Source organism: Vanellus vanellus (assembly GCF_965231255.1).
Source record: "Vanellus vanellus genome assembly, chromosome: 5".
Lineage (NCBI taxonomy): Eukaryota > Metazoa > Chordata > Aves > Charadriiformes > Charadriidae > Vanellus > Vanellus vanellus.
This window is the reverse complement of record NC_138910.1, coordinates 62988400-63005455: the sequence shown is the minus strand read 5'-3', so window position 1 is coordinate 63005455 and position 17056 is coordinate 62988400. Positions and strand designations below refer to the sequence as shown.

At 38.9% G+C, this 17056-nt stretch overlaps 1 protein-coding gene across 1 annotated transcript; it reads left to right on the top strand.

Moving 5' to 3' along the window:
• Window positions 1-751: 751 nt before the first annotated feature.
• On the top strand, window positions 752-13514 carry DR1 (down-regulator of transcription 1; the record flags this gene model as incomplete). The annotated part of the gene is made up of 3 exons (XM_082483640.1): window positions 752-971; window positions 7378-7541; window positions 10586-13514. The coding sequence occupies 3 exons, from the start codon at window positions 752-754 to the stop codon at window positions 10730-10732; spliced, it is 531 nt and encodes a 176-aa protein (XP_082339766.1). The 3' UTR covers window positions 10733-13514.
• Window positions 13515-17056: the final 3542 nt, after the last annotated feature.

Genomic DNA, 17056 nt, shown 5'->3' with positions numbered 1-17056 from the left:
AACATCAGTGTGTGGATGGGGCAGAGGTAGGAACAGCAGCTGGGCTGCAAATGGGAAGGCAGTAATTAAACAACAGCAGAGCGGTGGAACAGAGGGCGGCTCTCGAAGGAGACGTCGGGCCCAGCCAGGCCGAGGCACCCGCGCAGAGCGCCCGTCCCGGCGGCGGGCGCCCGACGGAGCTTCCGCCGCCACCGCCGCTCGCACGTGGCGCCGCCTTACGGGCCGCGCGCCTCCACCGCTTCCGGCGCTTCTCGGGCGGGCGGGGCCACGCTGCGGAAGCGTGTGTCGGCTTCCGGCGGAAGCAACGTCCCTCGCAGGTCGAGCCCGTAGTCAGACCGTTTCCGCCTCGCGGCCGCGCTCACCGTCGGGCCGGTCGTCGTCGCCGCCGCCGCCACCGGGGTGGGAGGGCACTGAGCCGAGCCGTGCTGTGTTGCCCGCCGGTCATTTGGCGGCTCGCCTTCCCCCAGGCTGTTCATAAGGCGGCGGCGCCAGCGCCCGAAGGATGTGGCGGAGGCGGCAGTGGCAGGCGCCGCGGCCGAGGCAGCCCTGAGCCCCAGCAGCGCTTCCCGGCTCCGCGCACCGGCGGCCCGGCCCGTTGGTCCGGCGGCTCCCGTCCCTCCGCAGCGTCGCTTCCCGCAGCAGCACCCGCCCCTGTCCGGCTCCCCGCGCGCTGGAGCCCCGCGCGGGGGGCTGAGGGGGAGCCTGTGAGCGCGGGAGCCGAGCGCCTCTCGGGGAGCCAGCGGCAGCCAGGATGGCCTCGTCGTCGGGCAACGACGACGACCTCACCATCCCCAGGGCTGCTATCAACAAGATGATCAAAGAAACGCTCCCCAACGTCCGCGTGGCTAACGATGCCCGGGAGCTGGTGGTAAACTGCTGCACTGAATTCATCCACCTCATCTCCTCCGAGGCCAACGAGATCTGCAACAAATCGGAGAAGAAAACCATCTCCCCCGAGCATGTCATACAAGGTGAGCTTCCGGAGGCCGTGTGCTCCTGCCCCGAGCACCACGGGTCGTTCAGGCTTTGGGCCACTCCTGCCCCGTGCCGACTTTTTCCTCTGTGGTTCCTTGCAGCCACGTAAAAAACAAAAGGCAGAGATTCTTTGAGGGTCTGGAGGAAAAGTATGTGTTGCCTGGCTTGTCAGTCGCATTGCAAGGGAAGGTTGTCTTTGTGTGGTGAGGGTGACTGTTGAGCGTGCTCAGGAGCAGCTCTCATTTTGTGGTTCGGAGAAGTCTGTGATGTTTTGAGTGAAGTCACCAAATCCATTCGTCTTTTCCATAGCTGTGAGATGAGGTCTGCTTTCTCGAATGCTTACGCAGATTTCTTTTACAGCATGCTTTAAGATTCTGGCCTTATTAAATGTCTTTCTAATTGGGGACTGACAAAAGATGTATGATTGGTTATGTGGGGCCCAGCCTTCAATCCAGAGTTGTCCTGTCTGGATCCTGTAAAGAGTAAAATATTCCTCTAGGGCTATCCTTGGAGTCTGATTGTCTAAAATTAAGTTTTTCTATCAGTTGTCGAAAACATTTAAACGTGACCTATGCCCTTGCATCTTTTTCTGCTGTTGACTTCCACTTCCCCTTGCTTGAATAAAAGGAGCATTCTCTCTTTGTCTCTCATTTGGTTTTCTTTAAATTCTGTCACAAATAGGGAGTTCCCTTGCCTCATCCTTAAGTTTGCACCAGGCATCTTTTTTTTCAGGAATCATTCACTTTGCTGCTTAAGCAAAGATTGTCAATACCAGTGTCTGCTGCAAATGAATTTATAGCAGTAACAGTGAAAGAGTACTTTACTCCACTGCCTGGTAGAGATATTAACAGTAGCATTTGCAGTGGAGCTATTTTCAGGACCAGGACTGCAATGGTATCAAGTTAGTTTAAAAAAACGTTAACAGTTGTTTTGGTAATTATTATCTGTTTGAAACAAACCAACAAAAAATTTGATTCCTTTGCTTTATAACAACTTGCTCACCAGAAGAGTTTCAGGTACTTGACTGGATTATGAAGAGCAAAAGAAAATATGTAGCATGTATGACCTTTAATATTAAATAAAATATATGTAAGTCTGGAAGCTTAGCAAAGCAACTCCATCACAGAAGCTCAGGATGTAAAGAGTAAAACTTGTGCTTGCACATGGAAGCATACTTTGGATGTGATGCTTCTAAATACATGGATAGCTTCTTCAAGTAACCACCAAAACATTTGAGCTCAGTTCTTAACACAGGAATAGACATGATCTTTAAGGTTGAGGACAATAAAGAATTCATATATGAAAGTATTTTTTACCCAGTAGCAGTGGTCCTTAGAAAAGATTTCACCTATTCCTGCGCTAGGATTAGTCTGGATTTTTTTTTTGAAAATAAATTGAAACCAAAAAGTGTGTGTATGTATGCAGGTGTGCGTATCATCAGCAGGTGGTCCCAAACCAAGTATTTCACTAAGTTAGATGTCTGTGTTACCAGATATTAGAGTTAGATCTAATTTGAAAATAATTTTTCCTGTACTTTTTAGTCAGATATTGCTAAGGAAAACTTTGGAGATGTATTCTTTTTTTTCAATGCTCCGGAGATGGAGCACCAAGCTGTGTGGAGTGGTTGACACACTGGAGGGAAGGGATGCCATCCAGAGGGACCTGGGCAGGCTTGAGAGGAGGGCCTCCGAAAACCTTATGAAGTTCAGCAAGGTCAAGTGCAAGGTCCTGCACGTGGGCCAGGGCAATTCCATGCACAAATACAGGCTGGGCAGAGAATAGATTGAGAGCAGCCCTGAGGAGAAGGACTTGGGGGTGTCAGTTGATGAGAAGCTCAACATGAGCTGGCAATGTATGCTCGCAGCCCAGAAGGCCAACTGTATCCTGGGCTGCATCAGAAGAAGTGTGGCCAGCAGGTTGAGGGAGGTGATTCTGCCGCTTTGCTCTGCTCTTGTGAGATCCCACCTGGAATATTGCATCCAGCTCTGGAACATTCAACGTAAGAAGGACATGAAGCTGTTGGAGTAGGTCCAGAGGAGTGCCACAAAGATGATCAGAGGGCTGGAGCACCTCTCTATGAAGACAGGCTGAGAGAGTTGGGGTTGTTCAGCCTGGAGAAGAGAAGGCTCCAGGGAGACCTTATAGAAGCCTTCCAGTATCTGAAGGGCACCTACAAGAAGGCTGGAGAGGGACTTTTTACAAGGGCATGTAGTGATAGGATGAGAGGTAATGGCTTCAAACTGGAAGAGGGTAGATTTAGTATAGATATTAGGAAGAAATTTTTCACTATGAGTGTGGTGAGGCACTGGAACAGGTTGCCCAGGGAAGTTGTGGAGGCCCCATCCCTGGAAGTGTTCAAGGCCAGTTTGGACAGGGCTTTGAGCAACCTGGTCTAGTGGAAAGTGTCCCTGCCCATGGCAGGGGGGTTGGAACTAGATGATCTTTAAGGTCCCTTCCAACCTAAATCATTATAATTCTATGGAAGGAGTTGCTCTTGGATTTTCTGCTGTTCTTATCTTTAGGGAGGTGAGCTATTAGCTTCTTCCAGATGCTGGTCAGTTGGCAGATGGTCCCTCTGTGAGGTATGAGAGTTTAGATCACTAATTTTTGGAAACAGTGGTTATGTGTGTATAGGCATAGCATTTTCATCCACCTTCACACATTCTAGATACTTGCTGTGTTGACTGCCTCATAATGTAGCTCCGTGACTACGATGCTAAAAACTTAAGTAATTGAAATATGTTTGTTGTGGTCAGCCAGATATCTTGTTCCTTGGAAGTGCTTAAACCAGTTCATTTAGAAGTAAAATGAGGCTAATGGCCATCTCATCACACCTGGTCCGGTCTAAACACAGGCTGCTGCCAAGAGGAATCTTTTTGTACCATCCTTAGAGCTGGATCTAGCAAGTGCTGATCCAGCTGACCCTGTGGCTTTTTGAGAAATTTTGCGGGGAACGCAATCTTCTGTCAGGTGAGTTAGCTGATCTGACTGTTGCTGTAAACAAGAAGTTACTAGGTTGGAAGCATGGAGGAAGAGTGTTTTGCTGGGAAGGAGGAAGGGGAAAAAGATACTGCAGTTGTTGACACCCTGCAGTTGGATTGTATTAAAGGTAATGTGAAACTGTACGTATGTGTTTGGCAGCAGTGGTGCTTAAGACACCCCTTCTTTGCTGCACTAGTAAAAATGATTGTGTGCCCATGTGCTGAGCTAGAACTCTTTCCCCCTACCACTGGGCTATGCTTCAGACAGATGAAGTCCCAGCTGTGTTTCATTGTCTGGTAGCACAAACACTTGACTGACACAGTGCAGTCAACAGCACAGGGAAAGGAAAGCAGAGGCTTCTCGCATCCCATGAGAGATCTGATTTGGTAGATGTACTCAGACTATGCCAAGCACTCACTGCTAGTGATAAAACACAAAACTTCCCTGGAGAGTACCCAAAGGCATCAAGACTACATAATAATCATAACTGGAGATAGTGTCTGTGTTTATTGTTCAATCTCACCATCAGGAACCTAGTTGTGTGTGTGTCTTAGACTCTAATATGCAAATGAATATCCTTCCACCCTGGAACAGAAAATAGCCTCATTTGATAGTTATGCAAGTCATGGCAAAGCAGGCTTTTTATGATAAATTAAACTTCCATTGAATTCGGGAAATGGTGAGATGTTAAATTCACCATTTTTATGAAGCTGATTACTTTGATTACTTGGTTTACATAGAACTGTTGTGCAGTAAGGTAGGCTGTGGGTTGATGGCAAATCCTGTAGCTTCTTTTCATGGACTGTTAGGATACTGACGGTGTTTACTTTAATGTTGAAAAAACCCAAACAACTGTTAATGTTTGGGTTTTTACTTTGGAATTCTGTTTTGTTTTGGGTTTTGTGTGTGTTTTTGGTTGTTTTTTTTTAAAGGAGCATAAAAGGTTAAAAATCTCAGACATGAATGACCTGATTGTATAAAAAGACAAGTGTAGAACTAATTATGCTTAGCTGGTTAATTGGTGATCTGCACCTTCACATAGTCATTAAGAGTGGGAGGAAACTGGGGAAAGGATAGTTGTGATTTGGTGTTTGTAAATACCAGAAGTGCCCTACCTCCCTTCCCTCCACCCCCAAGCTGTGTTTTGGGATTCTGAATTTTGGTGGAACAGTAGCTCTGCTAAAGTGGTGATCACTTGTCCTATGTTTTAGCACCATGCTAGCATAAAGGGATTCATATTCCTTCCATATATGTGTTCTCTAAAGCCTTGATATATTTCAACAAGATAATAAATTTCTTAAGTCATTTCACAGCCAGCAAAATTTGATGCACCAGACCTATGATGCATATATGGTTCTTCATAGCTTTATTATGTTGAACAATTGTACAAATCTGTCTTGGTTATCACATGTTTTCTTTTAGATATTTTTTTCATGTGCTATATTAAATACATAACTGTAAGTTCTTTCCATTAATTTATTTTCTTTTAAGGGCTATTTAAAATTTCTGTAAAAACACATCTTGCTGTTGACTTCAGATTGGGCAGTTGTTTGTATTCTGATACAGCAGATTGCCAACCCTGATCACTGTTCTTTTGGCGAACACCTATGTATTTGCTATGGTGGTTTGTCTCTCTGATGTTAGACTTGTAGAGATCTTAAAATTGTATAGTTTGGTTAAAACAAACAAACAAAAAAAACCCCAGCTTTGGATAGTTTACAGTATATACTGTTTACATTTTAAAATTGAATGAGTTCTTAAATATTTAAAGACTGCTTAGCTAACCAACTCTGGACTGTGAGACGTGGATTTGCCTGCTATCTGCTGAGGTTGGATTAAACAAGTTTCTGAAGGTTTTTGGTAAATCTTGTAGAAACTGTGGGCTAATTGAAAAAAGTGTTTCCAGTGTCTGTGTGTGGGCTGAGGCTGAACTGACATACTGTCTCTGAAGTGATTTGTTTATCTCTAAATCAGTTTGACTTTTAACTTTATTTTTCTTAAGAAATAGGTATTCATTTGCCAAATGTTATCTGTTAAAGGAATGGTGGTCCTGCATGACTAGACAGCTGCACTATGCTGCCCTATTGAAGATACTGTATTACTTGTCTCCTTGAGTACAGGTTGGAAGCTGAAAACTTAGCGAATGCCTTTGGGTTATTGTTTAGGTGTAGGATACAATGGCATGCTACTGTAATTATGGGTAAGAAAAGGTTGCTTACAAACTTCATGTTAGTATATAGTCTGACTTTGTGTAACTGAGAGCTTGTTTGTAACAAGTTGTTGATTGCTGTTGTGTAGTTTATTTTAGTACTATTTCTCGAACAGCTTGTGGTGTAAGGTTGGAATAAGGTAAGATAAAGGTTAAAAACAATTATCATTCTGTAAAGAAAACTCCGACTTGTGTAAATATCGGAAACGAAGAAGGTGTTTTATTAAACTGCGACTTGTTTCTAGTATAATTGGTGTTTATGTAATATTTCTAGCATATTCTGTAATAGGTTCCACTTTGGGGTGTGTATGTGTGGAGGCATAACGTAGTAAATGGTGAATCAGGAAACACAGTGTGCCTTTTGTCACATGTTCTACCTGGATTTTTATAATCCTTCCTGTTACTTCTGCATTCTTTAAAAAAAAAATAATATTGTGGGATATAGCTGCATTTCAGATTTCTTTGGGTAGATAAAAGTGCAAGATTTTAGTTTCTGAATACATTTTCACGTGGAGATAAATAAAAGGGTTTCTGTTGACAAATAAAACGATAAGGAGTTCATACATAATTTTATATAACTGCGTATGTGTGAACTATGCATTTTTAGCTTCTTCGCACTTGAAATTAGATACTAAAAGACAAAAGCTAAAATCCATAGGTCTAAGGTAATATTAATTATTTTTGTCATAATGAAAGATCTGTGATCATTTTACATGCATTGCTTTTGCTCTGTTATAGGTTGTTAATTTACCTTCTACTGAAGACTAGCAACAAAACTGAAAAGAGAGAAGAATCCCTGAGAGATTAAAGGTTAACAATTCAAATAGGAAGGACTTCTTACTTATATAAATTCTGCTTGATTCTGATATGTAGAAGATGGTAGAAAGAGATCTTTTGAAGAATAATGCCTACCTCTAGCAAAATGTATCTGAAAGCCCCGAATCCTGTGCAAGTGCAGATTTCTTTGGTTATAATTGACTAAACTTAATTTTTCTAGCCTGAGAATATGCACTGCTAAATGGCATAGGAGAAGAGACAAGGAAAATAGCTGTCAGATCTTCTTAAGAACACAGATTTTTCCTTACCAGATGATAGAAAAGTGACCAAACTTTTTACTACTTTAATATTTAGTCTTTTAAGTAAACAAATCCATATCTATTATCAAAAGCTTTGTAAAAGACGAACAATGCATTTTCTTTCTTTCTTTCTAGCACTAGAAAGTTTGGGGTTTGGCTCCTACATCAGTGAAGTAAAAGAAGTCTTACAAGAATGCAAAACAGTAGCACTAAAGAGAAGAAAGGCCAGTTCACGCTTGGAGAACCTCGGCATTCCGGAAGAAGAGCTTCTAAGGCAGCAACAGGAATTATTTGCAAAAGTAAGCGAAGCAATACTTACACTGATGAGGTTGAAATAATTAATGCTGCAGATCTAGTGCCACAAAAGCATGTGCACGCCTCAAGAAGTACCTCCCTTGTGCGTTGCTGTGGCATCTCAGATGCTATTGACCTTGGCCTGTTTGAATTGGGGAAAATAAAGTCAACAAATAAGATGCTGCTACTTCTTACTCCTGTTATTTGACATATAGGACTTTGTATACAAACAAATTTTATACTCTAGGTTTAAAAAGCATGGGGTTTTGCTGCTACTTATACATTGCCATTCTACTGTAGAGAATACATTAAGAATTACATGGCTGAGGAAATAAAAGAATGACAGCTGGTGTTCTAGGAAATTACCACTTTTGATGTATTAAAAAATGAAAAGATCTTTTCTGGTTTTGGCCATCAGTGCACAAATGTTATTGCTTAGGCTTTGAAAGAAACATTTAATTGTTCAAAATTTCTAATTTGTCCTTTCTCATCCTCCTTTACTCTTGGCAAGACTCTAATTGAGTGAATTCATGCATTAATTTTTAAAGAGGCAATTCAGGCATAGGAAAAGAATTTGCCTACAAATACTGTCCGCATGCACGCACACACACATTCTCCTTCATCCCACCCTTCTCCTCTCCCAGCTTTCTTAGATCATTTGTGAACGTCTCCAAGCTTAAATGACTAAAAGCCAATTTAAATTATTTATCTTTCTACACCATATTTCTCTCTACTATTCTCTTAGTTTGGCAAGAAGACCATTTTCTAAACTAAGTGAGGTGAAAATTATCTTGGATTTCTTTCCTCTTACCCAAGGCATGAGCCTTCTTTTCTCAATTTGCTGACTTTAATTTCCTCTGGTGAAAATGCTTATTCAGTTGTGTGTTAACATGCCTGATTACTGTGACCTTCTCTCCCCTTCGCTATGCTTGTATCTTGCCAAAACAATTAATAACTGTTTGTTTTTCATATTACAACATGCCAACTATTTTAATCTTAATTGCATGATGAATTTTAAGGCATTTAAAATTTCAGCATAGCATGTCACTATTGTCAGCATGCAGTGAACTAGTTATGATAAATTCTTGTGTGCCTAACTTTTGTTTGACTGTACTAATATTAGAAAGACCAATAGGGCTGCTACTGGATTAAGGGTGAGATTTACAAATAATAGCCAGTTTGATACCTGGTTTTTTACTTACTATTTTGTTCAAATAACTTATCATGATATACAAAATAAAGCGGCAAAGATAAGGTGTGTTAAGGGAATACTAGCTCCCAAGTAGCATTAAAAAAAAAAAAAAAAAGCTGAAGCAATGGCCACCTTATGTAAGCCACATTTCATCTAAGGAATGACTCCTTGAGGTATGTTCTGTCTAAATTCTATAATACTATGCTTAAATGTCTAAATGAAGGCAATGCATGCAAATTTGACAAGATTGTATGAATGATTTTTTTTTTTTAAATAGTCTTTGGTAATACGGCAAATCTTTGCTTAGATTCAAAGATGGTAGTCTTATTTTTCAAAAATACCAGTTGTGATATGCTGTTGGAGGTACTGTAATTATTCTTAAAAATAGTTAGCTTATAAAGCTTCTCAGTAAATACAATTCAATGGAATTTTTACAATTCAATGGAATTTTTCTTCCCCCCCCATTTTTGAAATGGCAAAGTGATATAAATGTGGCAGTGAGGGTAGGTACTGACAAAATGAGCCATCCAGTGTGAAGTGCTGAGCCTCTGATTCCTGGTGCGTGCATGTGTATCACCTCGTTGAGTGTACAGTAAACTTAATTATAGCAGTCAGTAGGGAGCCCTATTGTTATCTTGTGTGATAAATATTTATGCCTCTCCTGTGTGTACAGATGCTGCCCTCTTCCTTTGTTTAAAACTTTACAATGTCTTAAATTGTTTTCCAGCCCTTGTAACTTCACTACCACTTGAAGGCTGAAATACTGAAAAGTTTTAATTGAGAAGAGATTTCTACCTCTGTAAAAGTATTTTCTTTTAATGCTAGAACAGATTGAAGAAATGTGACACTTCTTAAAATAAGAGAAGAGTCCCTTTTTTTCACTTCGCTAAGTAGATAAACTGGTTTTGATCATTTTCAGAAGTGTCATCTTTTGGCATGTTGACCTTTGCAAAACTGTAAAATTCGATGCTTTGGGGAGAAAAAAAGGAAAATTCAGTGAGTGCAATGGGATTAGAAAGGAAATCATCACAGTCTTAGTGGTGACTTGTAAAAGTAGAAAAGTAGACTGAAGATTTTTAATTTTAAGAACTTTTTCTTAATGTTCACTCAAAATACAAATTGAAGTTTTAACTTTGACTCAATTGACTAACATACTGTTGAAATCAATAGTAGTTGCTGAAAAACAAGTGGAAACCCTGGATAGAAAAATGAGAGGTCACCAGTTGAAATACTTGAAATGTTTTGTTAAAACGTCTTCTAGAGGACTGTACCTTTCTGTAGCGAAGCCATACTCAGTCCGCAACCTGAATTTGAGAAGACCTTGCATTGTTTTCTTTTCCAAAGATTGCTTAGCAAAGTAAGATAATGGCTTGCTTCATGTTTTTGTAATAAAGTGTGCCTTTGTGGTACAACTGAATGATGTCATAATAGCAAATTTTAGTATTTGTAACCAACAAAGTAGGGCTGTTCTCATCTCTGAACTGTGATTAAATGTTAAGATCCCTTGAAACTGAAGCCTAAAATTTCCATTGCTGTGCCTCACTTAATTTTTCCATTAAGAAGTGGTTCAGCACAATCCTTGCAATGGAACTTAAGTACACTAGTGCCTGCCTCTTGTTTTTGTACCTGTAAATCCTCCAAAGGTTGGTGGTGGCCTCTTCAGAGGAAGAGAGAATATAGCTAAACATCTTGATACAAATAATTAAAGTACTTCTAGATGTCTTTTTGTATGTGCAATTAATAAAAATTATACAAAAGCAATCTTCAGGTGCAGATAAATCTGCTTGTAAAGATAACGTGCTCTAGAGATTCTTCACAAGCTATGTATGGCCTTAACAATTAAATTCATGTCTTTAGGCTAGACAACAGCAAGCAGAACTGGCGCAGCAGGAATGGCTACAGATGCAACAAGCAGCTCAACAGGCACAGCTTGCTGCTGCCTCAGCCAGTGCATCCAATCAGGCAGGATCCTCTCAGGATGAAGATGATGAAGATGATATCTGAAATTCACCAGCTGAGTTTGTCTTTACTAAGAAATATTTTTCCTGCACAATGAAAACAGTGAAATGAATGCTTACCTGTAAGTTTGTATGCATCATGGACTGGCAGTTGGTATTCTAGGGGTGTCTGCTGTTGTGTGCTGTACATGTATAAACTGTCTTTTTTGAACTCTTGAAGATTTAAGGTTCAGTATCATATCAACTTTGGATTTTTAATGGTGTATATGGAAATTTTAGATAGCAGTGCGTCATTTATTTGATCAATAAACAGTGTTACAATAAACAACAAGTTTATAAAATATAGTGAGATTTATACAAAAAGCTCTAAATCCACATTTGCATTTCTTCCCTTTTAACTAAACTATAAAATCTTACTTAGAATTTTTAATTGTTTTTTTGGGGGAGTGGTACAGTAGACATAATCTGTTAATGGGAAAAAAGCAGAGTTCAGCATAGTAGAGTCTGAATTCTTAGTTCTTTTTAAAATGAGGATGTATATGGCAATAAATATTATATATGCTCAAATACCACAGTTGTTAAAATTTGAAAAAGATACATTTTCACCAAGCTAGGTAAAGGTATGTTTAATAGGAGTTGTACAAATTCAGTCTTTTTTTGTATAGGGGGGAAAAAAGGAACCCATGGTTTTATTATGACCTCATTTGACAGTCCTAACTGAATATTTCACTTCAAAGACTGCTTGGTTTGAACAACTAACTGCTATTATTTCACTCCAGTTTAATGTTAACTGTTGTTGAGGGTATTTCGTAGTCCAGATCTATTCATATTGTTGAAATATAAAGCTGGAACTTGATGAAGCAAAATGGTTTTAGTTCCACTGATGTAACTGGGAATGATTAAGTATTCAAGCCTAAGAAGGCAAAAGCTGAAGCTAAGAGCATGCTTACCATAAAAAGAGGGAATTTATTTAACCTTGATTAGTCATTGTTGTCACCATAATGCTAACATTCTCCAGACTAGATTGCCACTGGATTACTAAGATACCTTGTTGAAAGATAACATTTTCTTCACTCAAATTGGTTCGTAGGTAAGTCCAGGTTTTTGATAAACTATTCCCCAAGAGTGATCAGCAATACATGGAACAGAAATGATGTAGTAGTCCTTTTGATAGTTGATTTGAAAATTCTGTTGATTAATGGATGAGCAGCTGTTCTTTGTGTTGAAATAAAGCACAGTAGTGTCCATTGCTGAGTTTTAATGTGTTACTTGAAGTAATACTGGCATATCTTCTGGTACACTAATCTGAGCAGACTAGAAAAGCCACTTGCATGCTGCTGTAGATGATCCCATAGCTCTCTAACAATGTGGATTGTTTTTTATTAACTTACGTCCTCAGCAAGTTGCTCTAGTTCAAATTCTTGAGGAGGGCTGCAGCAGTCTGTTTACATAAGGATGCAAACAGAAAATGGTGTGGCCATTTTTACATAAAGATCTGAACAAGGTACAATTGGCACATATTCAGATCTCAGTCACGTAGTGACTTTTGATATAAATTTGAGATACATCAAGTTATATATTGAGTAAATGTGAACATTAATGCAGTGAAAACTCAGAAAAGTATTTGTTTGAATGTTTAAGTTTAAAAAAGAAAAACAAAACAAAAACCCTTTCATTGATACTATATGAAATATGTTAGGCAAAGTTTGACCGAAGAAGTGGTTTTCTGTAAAGGTTTAAGTACCAAAGGTAGAAAATCTAGTCTAGCGATAAAATGTTAATGTGCAGTGTTGGCTTTTCTAATTTGTACTGTAACACCTTCACACTTTCTATTTTAAATGAGTCTTTTCCTTTTAAATAATATTAGGTATATTTTCACACCTTTCTTTTTTGATGCAGAATTCAGGTTAACATTTTACTGCATCTGGTATGTATGGTGTAATATGTTTGGATCCTTGTGACCTTTCTTTTGGACATTCTTGTGCTTTTTCATATGCTGTATTCTTCAAGCAATAAAATTCTGATGTGTTTTTATAAAATTGCTTTTATATTTAATGAATAGTCCGTCTTCTTCATTGCATTTATAAAGAAGAAACTTAAGACTACTTAAACTCTGCTGTTATTTTGACCCACTGAACACTTCTTGTGACCAAAGTCTTTACAACCTGAGTGCTTGCTGTTGGATGGCATTGCTGTTCACTGGGGTGGCTAATGCTTGCAAACAATATTTCTGGGCTTGACCTGCTCTCTTTCCTCTTGGGAATTGCATTTGGTGTATATGCATTCTTATAACCTGACATTCTTAACTTGACAGGTTGGGACAAACCCCCTGTAGATCAGGTATAACCTACTGACGTACTTTCAGTTTAGCAAAGGGAAAGACCACAGGCAGAGGCTGGGGAAATAAGAATACATGTCAGTCTCCTGTTTGAATTACTTTCATGTAGATAGTCTTGTTTAGAGACTACTTTACTTATTCAGCCATTCCACCTCACGTATGAGAAGTAAACTCTGGCAGTTGCAGGGGGAGAATCTTCACTGATCTTTCAACAAACTGAGAATTTTCTGTTACTTTCCTGTTGTGCTTCCATGTACTAGCTGTTCACTGAAGACAGATTTCTGAATTTGTGGTACCACTGATTTTTTTTTTGGTACACCAGATAAGTATAGTGTAAAGTTTGGTTAGTGAACTGTATTGTTACTTTGTTTCAGAAGAAACATGTATGAGGATGTGTCTGTTTCTTAAATACTGAGTTGATAAGATTATCTGTGGGTTTTCCGTAATTATTTTGACAGTCTGTTTCGGAGTGCTTTCACTAAGTGACTTACTTGCAAAATCTTTATTTTCTGTTACTTTAATAAAGTGTATGTCTGCATGACGTTGTGGATAATGAATATAGTTGTATTTACTACACTGAGGTACTCTTTAAAGGAAGTGTCTTAAGGATTCTAAACATCAAATACTTATAATGGTATTTGAATTTCACTACTTAAATGTGGCTAGTTGAGTTTGGCATTGAAACACTGGAAAGGAATTTCTGCAAGAGTGGAAAAAGTCTCTGAAAGCCACAGTTATAAATGGTGCTCTTCAGATTTTGTAAAAGTACCTCCATTAAGGAGGACTCTGTAATAATGCCTGTGTTGAACTTTTCATAATTTTGAGAGTGCCAAGTCAAGGCTGTAAAGTGACTTCATGGTTGTTGTGAAACATCAAAACCCTTACTCTGAAGTGAACATCTAATTTTAATGTCCCAGCATTGGATTGCGATTTTGTGTAAACCACGCACAAAACAACGTGGAAGGAGAAGTGTAACATGAGTGTTTAAGAATGCTGTGGTTAAATTTACTTTTGGTATTACACTATTAATCTAAGATGGAAAAGTTTTACTTTGCAGCTTACACAGTGGGAGCACATCAGTGGGATACTGGGCAGTGTTGAGATGGATTTTGCTGACAGATAAATAAGGCAGTCTAGCTCTTTGATCCCTTGGACTTGCTAAAAGTCTACTTGATGAATGTGCCATCTGTGACCAGAGTATGCTGGGTATAACTCAGGGATGAAAAGCAGTATCAGTGAGGCTTAGCATAGGCCAGTTAAGGTTTGCTGGCAATCAGAAATGATAGGCTCCGTTTCAAAAGATATTTGTGCTTAGTTTGAATATTTTTTTTTCCTGATTGAAATTAGTGCTTTTGGTTCCATGCCAACGTAGCTACAGAAATTAGTAATTTTGATTCCATTAATAATGGAAGTAGTTATCCCTGTTCTTGGGTGCATGGGGCAACAAATATGCTAGAGCTGTGCATTCCTGGAAAGAAATAGATACAGTGATTGCTTGAATTAGAGGCTGTTCTTTTCTGTGGTACTGTGCTAGAATGCAACTGGGCCAATACTTGAGGGGTGGAGGTTTTGCAGCAAAGTGATTAGACAGCGAATCCAATTGGATATGCCAGATCCTATACATCAGTCATTCATAAATCCCATAAGCATGGATTTTGCTGTGTGGATGAGCCTAGCATAAACTTGAATAACCTAGGGTTGAAATATGTTGCAGGTAATGCTCCTGTGTATCTTGGGGAAGGTGGCATTTAATTGTAATTCTTCATGTGTGGTATTTATTGTCATGTTGACTACAGGAATACAACATGAAGACTTCTATGCCACAGCCTGAACGAAATGTTCAAGGAAGGATTGACAGTACGTATTACAACCTGTTTCCTTTTTCCTGAGTTTTAAATGTGAAGAGCTACTATGCTTTACATATCTGGAGTGAAGATTTGTAAGAGACGTATTAAATGATGTAAAGATTACATTTCAAGGCTGAATCTTCATGTGGTTAACTTTTGTAATGCTTAGAGATTCTTTTTTTTCTTGTTTCAAGGAAAGTTATGGGTATTAAAGTAGAGGCACAGAACTCTTATTTTCGTTTGTGTCAAAGGTCACAAGGTCTGGACTTGATTTCTCCCCTTCCCCTCAGCCCCTACCTAGGATAACTAATGTTGTTGGAGTAGTAGTGTTGCATGGTGTAACTCTGAATGATTTCCACACTAATTTCAGTAGTAACTAGTCCAGTTTTGGTATTAGTTCAATACAGTTACTAGTCAGTAACTTTTATGTCTTCAAAGCATTGTACAAGCTTAATTAGGTGTAGGCAATGGTATGCTGCCTGGTGTAATAATGTCAGTATTTGAACAGTCCATGCTGTGCTTTGAAGTTAACACTTTCGCATGCTACAGAACTAAAAGGTGGTGCACTATATAGAGGAAAAAGATGTTATCTTCATGTCAGACTACATGGAAGGGTGACTCATCTAGAGAGCAAGTAATTGGCAAAACAAACAGACTTCTTATAAAAGTCATTGTCAGAGATGAAAGCATTTATTTGTAATAGCACCCTGCTTGGGATTGCTGGTTTCGGGCAAGGACTTGGTTTTATTAATGTTGTGTTCAAGTTTCATTCTGTCAGTCACAGAGGGAAAAACCACACCTGAATTAGAAGTCAAATTCAATGTCCTTTTTGTTTCAGGTACAAATTTATTTTCTCAGGCAGCAGTGTAACCCATTGAAGAGAACTAAATTTATCAGGGCAGTGGCAGTCTTAGTAATGCAAAAAATCTAAAAGTCTTCACCATCCCACCCTGCAGTAAAGGAGACTATATTTCTAAAAATGTTAAAGTGTGTATGATGAAGGAGGAATATGAGCAACAGATTTTTTTTTTTTCTACTGTAATGCAAACAGTTAACTAGTACAACTTTTCATGCATAGACAGTTATTTTTCAGGCAGGTAAATTTCAAAACTTTTAAATAAAGGCAATTGCTTCTTAAATATGCACTTACATACATCTTCCATATTCTCTGATGGTGTTATGTATTCCATACCCATGGTAATTAAATTGTCTAGGATTGCTGGGTCAGTTGCATACAGCTAAATTCATTGCCCTTAAATTACAAATAACTTGCTCTTGCCTTGCTTTCAATATGTTCTAATGTTTTGTAACCTGAAACTGTTGGAAACAGTGTTTTAATTTCTACAAAAGTTCACAGTTTTTGAGATGCTTACAAAATTGTTTTTAAAAATATAGTTCCAGATAAAATTCAAACAAAACTAAAGCTTTACAAACAAATGAAATTAGTTTACCTTGATATGTTGTATCATTAAAATGAAAGGGGCAATTTTTGTCTGAATGTGAAAATGTTTATTATCTCTGCAGGTTGTGAAAACACAGGGCTAAAGTGTCAATTACTGCTGTTAGTGAGTTACCTTTTCCAAATTGTGGAAAAATGTTATTTTACCTGTTTTAAAAGTGTTAGTTGATGTTCTGAGACTAAAATCACCCCTCAGACTTTTCTCTCAGGAAAATGAACTGGCTTCCCTTCTTAGATGAAAAGGATCTAGGGCATGAATCACACAGTCCTGCAGGAAGAGCTATAGTAGCAGACAAGCCTGGAGGGAGAGGGCATTTCATTGACTGCTTTAACTGTGTTTTTGCTTTAATGATGTGAAAAAGGGATTGAGAATTGGACGTTGCCCTAAAACGAAATCTGTGGTATTGACTGTGTTATAATAGCATATTTTAAGTGTCTCCTTTATGAATGCAGAATAAAGCTTCTGAATGCTGAAATAGATTTTTTTTTTTTTATCTGTGTTTGGATATATTTTTGTAACCTGCCTCAGTGGTGTATATATTCCAACCCCGAGGGGCAGTTTAGTCCTCAAATTCAGTCAAATTTTTTACTTGGTGCTGAAAATGGTGCATTTTTTAGTGTTAAAAAAAAAAAGGTCATAGGAAATAGTGACATGGTAACTTATTTTTGTGGGCTAGCTATTAAAGACACAAAAGTAGTAGCAACACAACTGAACCCTTATGTTCT